Source organism: Dipodomys merriami, unplaced genomic scaffold, assembly GCF_024711535.1.
Source record: "Dipodomys merriami isolate MVZ:Mamm:240054 unplaced genomic scaffold, mDipMer1.0.p SCAF_13, whole genome shotgun sequence".
Taxonomy (NCBI): Eukaryota; Metazoa; Chordata; class Mammalia; order Rodentia; family Heteromyidae; genus Dipodomys; species Dipodomys merriami.
Window position 1 is genome coordinate 41,707,408 of NW_027202604.1, and position 15,829 is coordinate 41,723,236.

General features: G+C 59.9%; 1 protein-coding gene across 8 annotated transcripts in view; it reads right to left on the reverse strand.

The window, feature by feature from the left end:
- The window catches only part of LOC138824871 (monoglyceride lipase), a 76,904-nt gene that overhangs the window by 28,648 nt on the left and 32,427 nt on the right, over nt 1–15,829 (reverse strand). For 5 of the 8 annotated variants that reach the window (XM_070019282.1, XM_070019281.1, XM_070019285.1 and 2 more), the window contains exon 3: nt 12,629–12,735. The exons of 1 other annotated variant lie outside the window; for it this stretch is intronic. In XM_070019282.1, the coding sequence (XP_069875383.1) occupies nt 12,629–12,735 (107 nt within the window). Of the gene's footprint in view, nt 1–12,628; nt 12,736–13,425; nt 13,521–14,832; nt 14,882–15,829 lie in introns of those variants that run through there. 2 more of the 8 variants (XM_070019280.1, XM_070019286.1) reach the window with 2 other exon arrangements.

A 15,829-nucleotide genomic window follows, 5' to 3' on the forward strand; every position in this document is an offset into this window, starting at 1 on the left:
AACATGTAAGCTCTGGACGTGGTGGCTGGGCCTCTTCTCCAGCCCAGTCTCTCTGCTTGTGGCCAAACGAGGCGGCTGCAGTGGTTGGACTCTAGCAAGACCTGGTGTCAGGGTGCTGTTGCTATGGCAACTGTCCTCCTGAGTACAGACCTCACAGGGAGAAAGGTGCTCTGACCTCTTAAGACCAGACGTGGAATTGAACGTCTCTGTGCACAGTGGGACCGCAGGGCGGTTCTCCAGGCATCCATCTTCCCGCTCACCCTCACCCCTTCCTCTGAAGGAATGTGTGCTCCTCTCTGCCACGCTCCTCACTCCCCGCATGTCTACTGGACTGGGGCCAGGCCTCCACCTTCTCCCCGCTCCCTCTCTGACACACTCCCCCAGCCCAGCCGGTTCCACAGAACACACCCCACCCCCCCCCCCCCCCCCCCGGCCCTGGAGACACTCCTGGCTGCCTTCTTCCCCTTTTCCTCAGGAGGGCCTGCGGATCTGGCAGCTGCACCCCGTCAGGAGGGGTCTCCCTCCCCAGGGCGCCCTCTTCAGCTGCACCCTCTGCCTGGGTATGTCTGAGCCGGGCCTGGACCTCAGGCAGGACGGTGGTCACCCTGCTCCCCAGAGCCCCTCAGCCATCCTGTGTCTGGGCACTGGGGGCCTGGCCTGCTCCCGCTCTGCTGGATCTCTTCCTGCGGGCCTCCTCTCCTCTCCCTGTGCGCCCACAGAGCCAAGTCTGCTATGATGGCACAAGGCTATGCTCTCAGAAACACCATCTCTACCGACCAGGGCTGGGGGAGGGGGTGGGGTCTTGGGAGTGGGAGAAGGGATCCGAATGAGCAGCGGTAACCTGTGGGTCACTCACAAGAGGTTCACTCCAAGGAACTAAGACATCATGGGGCTCTGAACACAGCTCCTACAAGTCAGTCCCAGAGCTGTGTGCTGGAGTCTGGCCTCGGCTAGCACACCGTGGTCCTGAGGAGGCTTGCTCTGCACAGAAAAGTGACCAGGCCACATCCTGGGGCACCTGGGCTCAGCCCTGACACTCTGAGGGCTGCTGTCTGGGCAGAGGTGCTCGGCGCTCTGAGAGGGTGGCCGGGTCCTGGCTGTCAGCAGGAAGCTCAGAAGGATTCTCGCAGCCCTGTGTTTCCCAAGCTGGGCTGAAGCCCAGGGCCCCATACAGAAGCATCTAACTGACAAGTGTTTCAAGTAATCCAAAACAGATCCTGGCTGGCCAGTCTCCCTGGTGTGCATGTGTGTCTATGCACAGGCACGTGTGCATACATGCATGGGTGTGAATTAATGTCTTCCATAAGCTGCTCACCACATCCACTCCTACCAGGCCCTAAGATGCTCCCTGAAGCTCTTTTTCCATTTTTTCAGGTAGTGCAAAAATCAGGGATAAGGCCTGCAAAAAGGTGAGGCTCGATCCAGGGTCTGGGGGGGGGGGGAGGGGAGCCCAACGTGCTGGCAAGACACTGGCCTGCTGTTTTTCCACTCGTCTCTCTTTCTCTCCCTTTTTCTGTGTGTCTATCTGTCTCACACACATACACAACAGGACATACCACACACAGGCTCTGGGGTATTGCTGGGTGATCGATGATTAAAGCTATTTTCATTTTTTGGTCTGTTTTTGTGGATTTTCAAAATTTCTGCAACAAGCTAGTATTTTGTCATGAAAGGAAAAAAACCAAAGACAAAAAAATCACACTTGTACATATGTACAGACACAGAAAGCATGAAAGTCACACTGCCCGGTGTGGCCTGCAGCCAGCAGCCAGCTGCTCTGGAGATGTGGCCGTAATTGGTGCGTTTGTACGCTGCACAGAGGTGCTTGGCCGCGGTGAGGTGCTGAGGACAGGAAAATAAATGAGCTAAGTGTGCGCGGGGGCGGGGCGGGGGCAGGCCAGCAGCGTGTGCACAGCGTTTTTGGAGCAGTGTTTCTGCTGGCCTGGGTTCCAGCCACCGGCACGGTCGCCCCAAGCAATGCTCTTCCTGCTCTGAGAGGCACAGCCTCGCTGCTCAGTAGGCAGCCAGCACTCTGCGCATCCAGGACTTCACAGGGCTGGTGCTGAACCAGGCGGGGCTGGGAGGGGCCCGCAGTTCCCTGGTGAGCTCCTCAAATCCAGCCGGACCTGCAGAGGACAGGGACTCTCCCCGCAACTACCTACCAAGTCAGCCCCGTCCAGAGCCGACTGCCCCATTGCAGTCACCACCCGCATGCGGGCCAGCCCTCCTAGGCAGAGACAGACAGACACCAGAGCAGCCCCACAGACACCTGCGGTGGTAAGCCTCGGGTCCTGGGGCGCAGTCAATGCCGATGGATTGACAGCTGTCACGTATCTGGACAGACTATAGCCGGACTTGAACTGGCCCTCAGAGAATCCTGTTCCAGAACATGAAGCTCTAGCCACCGTTCCTGTGACAAATGGCTCCTACTGACTTCAAGTCAGTACTTACTGTATACATCCTGTTTGCACACACACACACACACACACCACGCCCACTCCCAGGCACACTGTTCACACTGACTCCTACTTCCACGTGCCTCCCTTCCACTCCTGTCTTCCCCCTTAATATCATGGAGTCCTTTCCACAGCCATCCTGGGGCTCGAACTCGGCCTGGGCGCTGTCCCTGAGCCTCTTTGGGCCCAAGGCTAGCGCTCTACCACTTGAGCCACAGTGCCATTTCTAGATTTTTCTGAGTAGTTAATTGGAGAGAAGAGTCTCTCCAGGGCTTCCTGCCCGGGCTGGCTTTGAACCACCATCCTCAGCTCTCAGCCTCCCGAGTAGCTAGGATGGCAGGCGCGAGCCACCGGCGCCCAGGTGGAGCTCCTTTCTCAGTCATGGTCAGGTCTCAGTATGCCTTGGTTTTCCTGCCCGTCCCTCGCTGTTCCTGACTCTCCAACAAGCAGCTTGGTCTCAGGAGTAACCCTTCCCAAATCGGAGCTGCCCGCCACGTCCCTGTCTCCTCTGCCTGCTCCGTGCAGTGCTTTCTCCCAGCCTCCCCGTCTATGGAGCATGGGCTGGCCAGGCCTCCTCTCCCCGACTTGAATCTAACCAACGCATACGCAAGGGCTATTTTTTCGTAAGAGGGTGAAAAATCACCCTCAACTGATTTTTTTTTTTTTTTGCCTCAATGATCCCTCATTAAAAAAATAGAACACTTTCTTCTGTTGAGCTTGAAGATGAACACAGATTCAGTGAGAAGGCCCTGAGGGGGGGTGAGCATGACAGAAACGGTCATGGCGCTCCTGGGGTGCGCACAGAGCAGCCCCTGGACGCACGCCGGCGCAGCGCAGGAGCAGGGCAGCAGCGGTCACAGCACAGCTCACGCATGGGTGTTCTGGAGGGTTCCAGAATGCTGCGGGAGAGCCCAGAGTGGACGGACGCACCCTTCCCACAGGGCCATCGGCACCAGCTTCTTTTCAAGCCAGGCTCCACACAGTCTCTCACTCTCATTGGCTCACACCGGGAGGCACCTCCTGTAGGCACTGGCCCATCAGCTCTGTACAAAGCCCATCTGAGGTCTTCGACTCCCTGGTCTCGGCCCCTGCCGTGTCCGGTGTCTCACTCATCCTGAGCCTCACAACGTGAGCAAGGGACCCTTTCCCCTCAGGACCTCTGCACCGGCTGTCCGCCTTCCCCAAGCCCCACAGGTCTCCAGCCACCGTTCTCAGCTGGCTGCCCCCATCCACCCTGACCTGTTTTATCTGTGTGTGGCGTTGGCTCACAGGGACCTACACTGCAGCGGTCACTGCGGTCTGAGGGCAGGAGTCTGCATCTCTCAATCCAAATCCTAGGTGAAGGAGACACCTTGAGGACCCCATCAGCCTGTGCCAGCTGCTCTGTAAGTTACAGAGTAAACGAGCTAGTGAGTGAATGAACCAAGTTCAGAGATGCGGCCCTCGCTGCAGCTGTGCCTGTGCTGCTGAGAAAGGTGCCCTGCTCGGGGGCCCAGAGGAGGGCGTCAATCTGCTTGTTCACGATGCTGCCGTTCGCGCAGCGGGAGAGTGGGGGAGGCCCTACAGTTTTCCTTTCTCTCTTGTGCCTTCAAAAGGCCTTCAAGAATCAGATCCACTTTCTAGAGAGACCGGGAGAGCCTGCCAACAAAACCCACCACTGACAGCGGGCGTGGTACGCGCGGAGGGATGGGACCGGCACTCTGACACACAGACGCCACTGGCTGTGCAGGGCTGTCCCTCTGGTAAGCCCTGGCCTCTGGCTCTAACAGCTCGCACCAGCACGGCCCCTGTGGCTGGGACGCACAGGTCGGGTGACCCCAGCCAGCGCCTCACCCCCTCTGGGGCCCGGGCCCCTCGGATGCACGAGCAGAGTTCGCCGCGTGCCAGGCACTGAGCAGGTGCTGGCTAAGGCCAGTATGCCTCCCCCCTCTGACGTCTACAGGACGCTCCTCTGGGTGCCGGTCTGTTCTCTACCTGCCTCCCCCTGGGGAGGAAGGCGGGCACCTCAGCTGGCTCTGGCCCCAGGGGCTCTCGTGTGTGCCTGGAGAGCAGAGGACGGCCTGCACCTCCCCACCACGCCATCAACCTAGCCTCCTCCCACACTCTCCGGGACCAGTCTCCCCCTCCTGCCTGTAGACTAAGTAAAGCATTCTTCTCCCTTTTTTGGTAGCAAAGCTTGCTCTGGATAAAAGCCGGAAGCTGTTTTCCGCCCTGCAGTGACTGGGGAAAGCACTTTGAGGGGGACTCTGCCATCCTGCAGGCGGCCCCGGCCCACGGGCAGCCTGTGGGCCGCCACTCAGCCTGCACGGGCCTGGCCAGCCAGCTGGCAGGAGCTGGCGCGGGAAGGCAGGGTGTTGTGGGTAGGAGCCGGCGTGCGTTTCCCGGATCTGAGTCTGTGACACATTCTGTATTTAGTGTTTCTGCAGGAAGTGGCAGCCCGGCCCTTCGCTAGGGAGCCTGAAGCCCGGAGAGAGAGAAGGAAGGGGTGGCGCTGGCAGCGCACACATGGGCAGGCCCGCACCTCACCGGCAGATTCAGAACAGCTCCGCAGCATCCCACAGCACCGTGCGAAGATGGTGTCTGTGTTCCTGGGCTCTATCCAGATGGCACCTGGCTCTCACCGGTTCAGGAGTCCCCCCTCCGATGGGAGGAGGGGTGCCTAGCAGAGCCCTCCCTCCGATGGGAGGGGTGCCTAACAGAGCCCTCCCTCTGATGGGAGGAGGGGCGCTAGCAGAGCCCCCCTCTGATGGGAGGAGGGGTGCCTAGCAGAGCTCCCCTCTGATGGGAGGTGGGACGCTAACAGAGCCCCCCATGGGAGGAGGGGCGCCTAGCAGAGCTTGGCCGGGGTGGGGAGCTGGCACAGAACCCTGGCACCCAGCTTCTCCAGCTATTTCTGGAGCCTCGGCTGCACGTGGGTCACACAGTACAAATGCCCAGGGCCACCTGCCCAGAGATGGCTCCACCCAGATGCAGGGGGGGGGCAGGATTCTACAGCGCCCCCTCAGAGCATTTCCCCAAGTTAAGCTTGTAGCCAGGTGGGCGGGCTCTGTCGCCTTGGGTTTGTCTCCAGAGGAGCTGCCGCCCTCCTCTCTGTGCGGCCCTGGGACATCAGTGGTGTGATCCGAGAGCACTGCCACCAGCACAGACATGACCAGACCTCCCTGTTGGCATGTCAACAAGGCCGTCCTCGGGTCCGAACGTACATCCCCACACAGCTGATTCATGCATGAGGCTCAACTTGGGCAGGTCCAGAGAAGCTGCGGTTCTACCAAATGCCTTACACTATGGCAGTACTGGCTGAGCAGCTAGAGCGCGCTGGGGACCAGGCGCGGTGTAAGCAGTTTGAAGTGGAAGAGTTCACTCAGGCCCCATTCTGCCCACAGCGGCCCTGGGCCGCCTGGCTCTGCAGGGCTCACAGGGCAATGGGTGTCACACACTGGGTGCCATCTACCAGGGCCTTTGACTGGGGCTGATGCCTTGGGGGGTGTGAGATGCTGAGGGGAATGGGCAGGAGGTACCTCGCCAAGGCCGGCGCCTTCAGAACGCCGTGGGGACAGGGGACGGGGGGGGGAGCCTCAACGGAGCCCACAGGAAGCTTGGTCCGAGTAACCACCCCACGGTGGTCCAGGCTGGGCCGGCCAGGTCAGGGTCTGTGGCTGCTTGGCAAGCCACTGCTGTGCACACGAGCCCTGAGCGGACCCGCACAATGCCGGCGGGCCCCCAGGAACCTCACTCTTTCGTGGCAGGTCTCCCATGGAACTCACTGGGAGAAGGAAGACACTAATTGTGCGTGGCACGCCCGGGCACTGGCAGCTAGGCCTGCCTGCCTGCGCCGCCCGGGCACAGGCCCTGGCGCTGCCGCCTGCCCCTCCCTCCTCTGGGAGGTGAGCTCCTGCCTGCCTGCAAAGCCCCTCACACACTGGAGTTAAACAGGGCCACGGAGACCTTCAGAAAGCCATGGCAGGAACGCAAACAGTTCTTTCTTTCTTCTAAGACGGTCGCGTGGATTCTACGTCACCCCCAGAGGCTGACCCGGCCCCGGTGCCCTCACGAGGCTGTCTCTCCGGCGGGGGAGCCCGGGGGACGCGCCCCCTCCCCTCCCCTCCCCTCCCCGTCCGCGTGTTCTCCCGGCCTGCCCTGACAGTTGGCAGGGTGGCAGCCACTTATTTTTAGCTCTCAGTGGGCTGGCCGTTTCCTGGTCACATGCTGCTGGAGCTCAGCTTCAGAAAGGCTGGCTCACCAAGCAGCCTCTGCCCCACCGGCCTCCAGGGTGGTCCCACACGCGCGGCTTCTCGGGGCGTTTCGGCGAGGCCGCCCGCGGCCTTCCACGCTCCGAGCCATCTGCAGCTAGTTATTTCCAATCTTCTCTTACTGAGGGGGAGGAGCTGCGATTTCCCAGTGTGGGCAGAAGCACCGGCTCTGGGGGCTCCGGGCTCCCACCTGCCCGTGCTCCGTGGGTGAAGGCCACCGCCCACCCATCACGCTATACAAGGGCCTCTCTGCCACTCAGAGACAGCAATCGCGCACGTCTGTGTTTTAGCTCTGGCTGGGCGTGCGTCTTTGTCCTGGTGCCACCAGCAGGGCTGGTAAGCCCCATGCCAAGCGCCACCCCCGCCCCGTGGTGGGGCTCCGCCTCCGCCCACGGCAGGTCCCTGCCTGCCCGGGAGCTGCGAGGAGCGCAGGGGCATCCGTGGCGTCTGCCTGCCGGCCGTAGCAGCTGACTCCCAGCTTTCAGCTCCACTGTGCCACACGGAAGGCCACACTGTGCCACACTGGCTGGCTGGGGACAGACAGTCCCTCTCCCATAAAGAAAACGTGCAGAGTTCAGGGTTGGGGCGATGTCCCCGGCCACTGCCACCTGACCAGGACGTGCACAATTTAAATTTGTGCCCCAGGAGCTGCAGTGGGGCTGGGCGTGCTCTGCGGGGAGAGGCTCCAGAGCAGACAGTCCAGAGAGGCCTCTCCACAGCACATTTCTTTCGCTGTTTTGGGCTTGTTTTACTTAGTGGTACCGGTGTGTGAACTCAGGGCATCGCTCTTTCTAGGCAGGTGCTCTACCACGTTAGCCACACCTCCAGCCCTTTTTGGCTCAGTTCCTCTTCAGGAGGAGTCGTGCATGTTTGCCCAGAGCCTGCGGGGACGGTGGCTCTTCGGCATGCAGCCTCCCACAGAGCCAGGACCTCAGGTGTGGGCCGCCACACCAGCTTACAGACAGAGTGGACACCCTTGAATCTCCATCCTGCAGGCTGACCCCAGCCTCTCAAGGAACAGCAGCACCTAGCCAGAGTGAGATTTAAGACTCCAGTGAGAACATGCGCTAAGCAGACTGTGGAAGGAAAGCACCACCCAGCACCCAGCACCCAGCACTCAGCACCCAGCACCGAGCACCCAGGCAGCCCAGCTCCTCCAGCCCAGGCCCGTCCTACTCCTTTGGGATGGAGACCTCAGAGGCCAGGAGTATGGTCTCTACTCCCCACGCCTGCCAGAACCCTGAGCCCTCCAACCACAGCCCTTCTGGGTTTCCCGTGGTCCCAACCTAGCCGGAGGAAACTGCCTGCCTCAGCCCCCGCAGTTCTCCCCTCCCCGCCACCTCCTTCAGCCCCCCTCCTCTCCCACCTCCCTCCCTGCCCAGTCTCCTCATTCCACCCGGCCTCCCCAACTAAGCCTCAGTGGTACTCTAAGAGATGGAAAGGGAAAAAAATAGACCTCCAGACTGGCATCCAACCCAGGAAAGCCAAGTGGGGCAGGGAAGCAGATCCACAAACAGCTAACCAGGGGCCCGGGGGCGTGGCCCAGCGGGCAGCAGCAGCCTGGCCCAAGGCTCCAGTTCACAAAAACAAGAACAGCACCTGCAGTGCGCACTGGAGCCCGGGGAAGGGGGCTGGGGCTGGCGGGTGGGGACGCCAGGCCTCTGGGCGTGGGAAGCCCCACTGTGGCACCTCCACGGGTTTCCAAAGTGCTACCTGTGTGCACAGGCTAGCTGGAGGGCGGCAGCCGGGCGCAGAGCGGCTTGACGTGGAGACCCAGCAGCGGACAGCCTGGACGGCAGCCAGCCCGCTGGGGGGCTTGCAGGGGGCTGGGGGAGAGGGACGGCTGCCCACGTGCCTACCGCGTCCTCCCCCACGGCTCAGTCACCTCCAAACGCCTGCCCAGGACACCCAGCCCAGGCCCCGCCGTGCGCCCCGGTCCGGGGTGGAGTCCTGACCCTCTCCTCAGCAGCAGGGTGCCTTCCCAGCTGCCTGACCCAGGCCTGGCCCTCACCTCTGCCAGTCCTGCTCCTCACCTCTGAATGCAGGGGCAGGACCCAAGGGACAGGACAGGCAGACTCCCCGTCATCTCCCTGGACTGGTCCTTCAAGTTTAGGAATTCCCAGAGCTACTGTGCCCTCCCGCGGCTCTCGGGTCTGCTCGGCTTGGGATCCTGCTTCTCCTCTCTTCATCCTCACAGCCACAGTGCTGGTGTGCATGTGTGCGTGCACGTGCATGTGCGTGTGCACATGTGGTGTGTAACCATCACCTCCATTTTACGGCCTCTTGGGGACGTTGAGAACTCAAGAAAGAGGCAATGACTGTCTATCCGGTGTGAACTCATACTAGAGACTTACATCAGACTCGAAGGGGGAGGGAGGGGGCAGAGGGAGGCAGGCAGAGGCGCGAGCGGCTGCGCCCATCCTCACCCCTGCCCACCGGGCTGGGAGCTCCGGAGCTGATCATGGCCCCTCCACCCATTATTTCCACTCTTGTATTTACTAAAGCGAGGAAAGTTGTCAACACATTTTCAAACATTTCCAACAAAAATATATTTGTTGTAACTGATGGCAATCTATTTTGGAATACACCCCACCAGGGGCCTCCACACTTCTATCATCTTCCCCCACTGTTTTCTAAATATTCCTTTCCTGTCCGCACCAGGCCCATCCCTGTGAGAATCGGCACCGCTGCCACCCACAGACTCCCTCCAAGCCCCTCTTCTCTCCAGCCTGGCTGGGCTAAAAGGAGAAAAAAGAAGAAAAAAAAAAAAAGCCTTCCTTTAGCACTTTCCCTCAAATATTTGCAGATAATTAATTCACTGTTAATCGGTCCAGGATGGCTCCTTTATACTTTGTAAATACAGAGAAGGCTCTGACCCCAGCAAATTATTTCCACACGCTTGCTCCCGGGCAGTGTTCCTCAGCGGAGTGGAGCAAGTGGGTACTGTGCCCCGAGTCCCGCCCCAGCAGCAAGCCGGTTTCTACTGTGCCCGTTAGGGAGCTAGGGTCAGACATACCCGGGGCGCCACGGGATCCAGACTTCCATCCGTCCCAACCTCACATCTCTCTAGTCACCCTGGCCAGCTGCCCGTGGGGGAAGATGGCGTTTCCAGTGAGTCACGCAGGCAGCTGGCACCCGGGGGCCACGGGCACACCCACCTGGGCTTTCTCCCAGCTAGATTTAGAATGTCACAGGAAACCCATCGGTGCAGATGCAGTGGGCCACTCCACTCCCACCAACCCCCAACCTGTCTCTCCAGGGGCTCTGCCCTGGATTCCCTCTTCTGGTGACCCACACAGCCCGGAGTCCTTCCTGCGCTGCCCAGCTGCGCCTCCCCTGCCGCACGGCTGCTGTGGCTCCGGGACGGCTCACAGACTCTGAGCTGCGCAGGCCAGGGCCCGCCCTCTGCCCTCGCTGCTGCACAGCTTAGCGTCCAGCCACGTCGGCGGTGGGGGTTTCTGCCTGACTAGGACACGGGTGCCTGGCACGGAACCTCCTCAGCCCTGGGCCAGGTGGTGGCATCATGTCCTCAGCTTTGCGGGCTGCGTGGCTTCCCTGGCTCACAGCACAGCAGACTCTCAATTGAGTGCACATCAGACTCACCTAGATGATTCAAACCCCAGTGTCTGGCCCCACCAAAGACTAGGACATCAGGGAGAAGCCAGGCAGCCATCTTTGTCAGGGCTGCAGGGACTCCATCCACAGACAAGATAGAGCCATGGCTCTCAATGGGTGACCCGGCCCCCACCAGGCCCCGGGATCAGGGATGCCGGTGTCTCCAAGGAGCCGTGCAGCCTCGTGGCTGCTCTGCTCTGCCACATCCACAGGCCTTTGGCCACTCCTTCGATCCCCTGGCCTCAAGACGCGGGGTTCCAGTAACCACACGTCTGCACCTGCTCCAGGGCAATGCATCCTCACCACGATGCTCACATGGATGCTTGAATACGAACATCCTACCCCCTGCACTGAAAACACTTCTGGAAGGATCTAATCTGAATTACGAATTATTTTTCTTTTCTTTTTTTTGGTCCGGTTGTGAGGCCTAAACTCTGGGCCTGGGCACTGTCCCTCAGCTCTTCAGCTCAAGGCTAGCGCTCTACCACTTGAGCCACAGCACCACTTCTGGCTTTTTTCTTCTTATGTGATACTGAGGAATTGAACCCAGGGCCTCATGCATGTGAGGCTAGCACTCTACCACTGAGCCACCTTCCCAGTCCCTCTCCCTCTACTTTAAAGAAGGTCCCTTCAGGCCAAGCAAGGCTGTGAGACTCATACTTCCAATTAACCACACACACACACACACACACACACACACACACACACACACACACACACACACACACACACACACACACGCAAGTCTGAGACTCATACCTCCAATTAACCACACACACATACACATACACACACCAGAAGTAAAGCTATGACTCAAGTGGTAGAGTGCTAGCATTGAGCAAAGAAAGAAAGAAAGAAAGAAAGAAAGAAAGAAAGAAAGAAAGAAAGAAAGAAAGGAAGGAAGGAAGGAAGGAAGGAAGGAAGGAAGGAAGGAAGGAAGGAGAAGGAAGGAAGGAAAAAGGCAAGCTCAAAGTGCCCAGATGTTGAGTTCAAGCCCAAGACCAACACAAAAGATTTCAGAAAAGAGTCCCTTCAGAAAAGCATTTTCTCAGATGTCACCCTCAGCATGTTTACTTAATTCTGCAGATTTGGGGGAGTCCATCTGATAAAGAGATACTGAAGTTCAAGGCAGATATTGAAATTGCATAGTGTAACTCTTCCTTTCCTTGAAGACATCTCCAACACAGTGATGAGATTACCACCATCTCTAATGGAGGGGCGGGGGAGGAGGGAGCCAGGCCTTTACAGGGTATGCAAAGGTCCAGCTAGTGACGACACAGTCCCACAGAAGAAGCTGGGAGTAATCTAGAAAATCATCTGCCAGGTGACTGCAGAGCACTAGAGACACTACAATTATGACAGGAAAGCACTTAGTCTCCCCTCAGTTGGGGGACACTGCATATATACATTCAGAAAGGGCTCCTGGAAAAGCAAATGAGCAGATCTTTCCATGGGCAATGCCCAGCCGGCCGCCCTCTGGGCTAATGTCTGTGCAGACACAAGCCTCTCCTTCCAGAGGCCTCGTGGCCCCTGCCTGGCCCCTGCGCCCTCTTCTCTGCCGCATTACCTAATTACATGCTTTCAAGCCAGTTGTGTGTTTCGGCACTGAGGCTGAGGGAAAACACCATGTTCAGCCACAGGGAATGCTTAAGACAGACAAAGAACAAAACCGGGAGAACCACAGGCAGGACTGAATTTGCACAGATGTGTGAGCTACACATTGTGTGGCAGTGGTGGAGTTACATGTGGAGGTGTGTGTGCACACTCAGATACATGTACACTGCGCACAGACAGCACACACAATGCACTCACGGGTCTACATGTATCACACATGTGTGTGTAGTGTTGTGCGTACATGTGCACACTTGTGTTACATAGATTTTGCGTGAGTGTGCATGGCCACGCGTGTGCGTGCCGGTGCTCTTGCGTCTTTGCTTTGTATTTTCTTGAGAGCCCCGGTTCTCCGGGCTTCAGATGCTTTGTGAGTCTCTCCCGGGTAATCCCGGATTTAAATTGAACTTGAACTGCCTCACCTCATCCATTTGGAGTCCCTTGGGAGAAAACCAGGCCCATTTGGAGAGAAAGCACTTTATAAACATAACTGAAGATTGCTTGGCCCTGGGGCAAGTGCTTATGTAAACACATTCAACCTGAGGTTTTCACCGGAGAGTTCCAATCACCTGCACGTGGGCTCAGACTGGGCAGGAGCGCTGGGCAGACACTGTTCTACTTACAGAGAGAGCTGTGCGTTTCAGCCCTGAAGAAGGCAGAGGAGAGAGGCGGCCACGGCCTGCTCCCTGCACTCACCGTGGTCATGGGCGAACACCAGCAGGTCCAGCCTCAGCAGCATCTGAGCCAGGTCTTCATAGCGGCCACAGTGCTCCCCGGCGCCATGGGACACAAAGACCAGGGCCCTGGAGGGGAGAGGGAGCCGGTCAGGAAGGCACAGCTGGAACCTGAACTCAATTCACAGCCCTTAGCATTATCCCCGCTACTGGTCCTCAGCTCCAGCCCGACCTGAGCTCCTCCCTGCCCCAAAGTTCCCACCATATAGCTGGCCACTCCCTCTCTCCAACAACCCCAGACCTTCCTGCAAATGCCGCTACCCCCAGAGCGACCCACCCGGATGAGAGCTGAGGCCATTCTGCTCCTCTCCTGGGGAGATATGGCCCCTCTAATAAACCTTACAATCGTGTTTCTCCTGCGCCCGCCGGCCTCTGTGTGGCCCCCTGGGACGTCTGTGATGGACCCTAACAGTGGCCATGTGGGAGCGGGTGCTTGTGAGCCGCCCTGGTTGATGCGAGCCAGGCGCCGGGCCCAGCGCTGCGCGTGGAGGCGGCGGGAGGGCTGAGCTGTCCTCAGAACCACCCGGACCTCCACTGCCAGGGTGAGCTGCTGCCTGGGTTCCGGGACCGCTCTGGCCAGGACAACCACCCTGACAAGTCTGTGTCTCCCACCCCTGCCCAGACCCAGCCTGAAGCCAAACCTGTGTTCCGGCAGTTGGGAACCCCAGGATGTCCCCACCCCAGCCCCATCCCTGCCAGCCCTGAGCCTGGGTGCTGGCAAACACTTAGGTGGAGGCCCAGTGGGCGAGGCCTGCCTACCTGAGCCCCGCCCCGCATCCGCCTGGACCTCCGCGGCCGGGTGGTCCCTGTGTGGCCGGCTCTGACCTCAGCAGTGGGGACGCCCACTCAGGTAGCTGGGGAGGGGGGGTTACCTCTCAGAGCCATGCCCCCAGCCAGGAAACCCGCAGGTCACCTGACCAGAGACTTGGCCATCAGGCCCCAGGCCCCAGGCTGGAGCCTCCAGAGCCAGCCAGGCTGCGCTGGTGAGCAAGTGGCCACTGCCGCCCCTCCTCCTGCTCCCTCGGCTCCCTCCCTCCCTCTCCCCCAGGTCTAACCTGGCTAGGCTTCCAGCCTCCATACCTGTCCCCAGGGTGAACATTCAACCCTGGCTGCTGCCTGCCATGTGGAAGCTCTACTTTGTGTTTTCACAGAACATTAGGATCACGTGTCTGCTGGGAAAATGCCAGGACCAGCACGCCGCGTGAGTGGCTCTACCTCATGGCTGCCGGAAGGCTGTTCAGAGCACTGTGACGGGGTCCCGGCACGCGGACCCTGCCAGGTCGCCTGACGCGGTGAGGAGGAGAGGAAGAGGCCTGCGTGTCGTGGCACAGGGCCGTCTGGAAGTATGGCTGAGCTTGCTGGAGCCAGGCCTGGGAGCTACAGACCATTGTCACCCCTGCCAGCTAGCTTAGAGTCAGAGACAGACCTCCACAGGACGTGTGCATGAGGCTGTGCTGTGAGGGGCAAAATGAGGGGCCCAGAAGCCAGGCCTGAGGAGAGCTGGCCAGGCCTGAGGAGAGCTGGCCAGGCCTGAGGAGAGCTGGCCAGGCCTGAGGACAGCTGGCCAGGCCTGAGGACAGCTGGCCAGGCCTGAGGACAGCTGGCCAGGTAGGCGGACACGTGCACCATTCCAGGCCCAGAAGGGGAGCTGGTGTCGAGGCACTGTGGAGAGGAGGCCCCGGCGTCCTCCGCAGGGAGAGCGGGAGCTGGGCAGGTGGTGACCCTGCGTGACCTCAGGTTTGGGAGGCTCACAAGCTAAGTGCTGCTGGGATCAGGAACAGGGATGGTATCTGTCCCATCTGACAGGCCAGAGCCCCGCGCCGGAGCCCCGGCGGCTGAGGAGGAGGCTTCTGAAGAAGAGGCTGCAGAAATCTTTTTCCTGGAGCTTCCCTCGGGGCTGGAGCCAGCCGGGGCCGTCATTGGGAAGAGGCCGACAGCGGGCGGGGCAGCCCCAGAAGCAGATGGCCTCCCTGGCAGCCGGCCCTGGAGGCGGGGCCCACCCCAGTCAAGTGCTTGAAGCCCCGAGATGAACAAGACGCAGAGCGCAGAATGTATAAACGCAGCCCGCTCACCCTGCCCACCAGGGTGGCATGGCTTTTCTTCCCCCACCCAACAACCCCCCATTTCTGAATTGCTTGTTTTAGGTGACCCGACTTCTTGGCTGACCTGTCTGTGAAGTGGGAGGCCACTGTCAGACTGTTCTAGGCTGCCCCGGCCTCTGGAAAGCCCTCCGTGTTGTCCCGTGCGCCCTGCCCCAGGCAGCTGAGTCACCGTGGGACTGGATGGCTCCGCCGGTGCACTGGGGGGCGGGCGCCTTCCACGCCGTGCCAGGCTTCAGAGGAGAACCTGACCTTCCGGCTGAAGACCCGCCCCGCGAGAGGCCTGGGAAGGCAGTGGCTGTGGGCAGTGAGCCCCGGGCCCATGGAGCCCATTCCTACCACAGGGCCGCAGGGTGGCTCCCGGGGGACACACTGTGACCTCAAGCCCCAGTGACCCGCACTCCGCAGTGAGGGGTGCACTGCTCTGAGCTCTGGCATCTTTCGGAAACAGCCGCTGGCTCCCTGAGTCGCCTTATCAGCCATATCCGCCCCAGACTCCGGCCCGCCTGCCAAACCTCATGGCTTTAAAACTATCCCAGGCTGGGTGTGAGCCTCTGAGCGCAGCAGCGGGATGAACCCTCAGGTTTGAGTTTTGTCCTCCCCACCCCCTGCCCGGCCCGCCCCATGGGGGAGGGGGACCCCAGGGCTCTGTGGCCTCTCCCCTTGGAGGCCCATGGCTCCAGCTCCACCTCCCCACCCCCATCTCTCACAGAGGACAAGACAAGAGTAAAGCCAAACACACCAAGGATTCAGAGGAAAGGAGACTGGCCTGTCCCCAGCGACAGAGACAGATCATGCCAACGGTGCGTGACGTCACAGGGCCCCTGGGCACACTGGCAGCGGCAGTCTGGGAGCAGTTATGTGTTATACAATCAGCAAGCCAGCAGCACACTGGCTCTGGCCAGGCCCTGGTCTAAGAATGCTGCTTTCATAACACCACCATGGCTGTGGGTGAGTGCGGCACACGCTGGCATGTTCTCCATTTTCAGATGAGGAAAGTGAATTCCCTCCTCCCACCTGGTCCTCTAGACAGAGGAGGATACTGGTTTGCTAATACCTGCCTC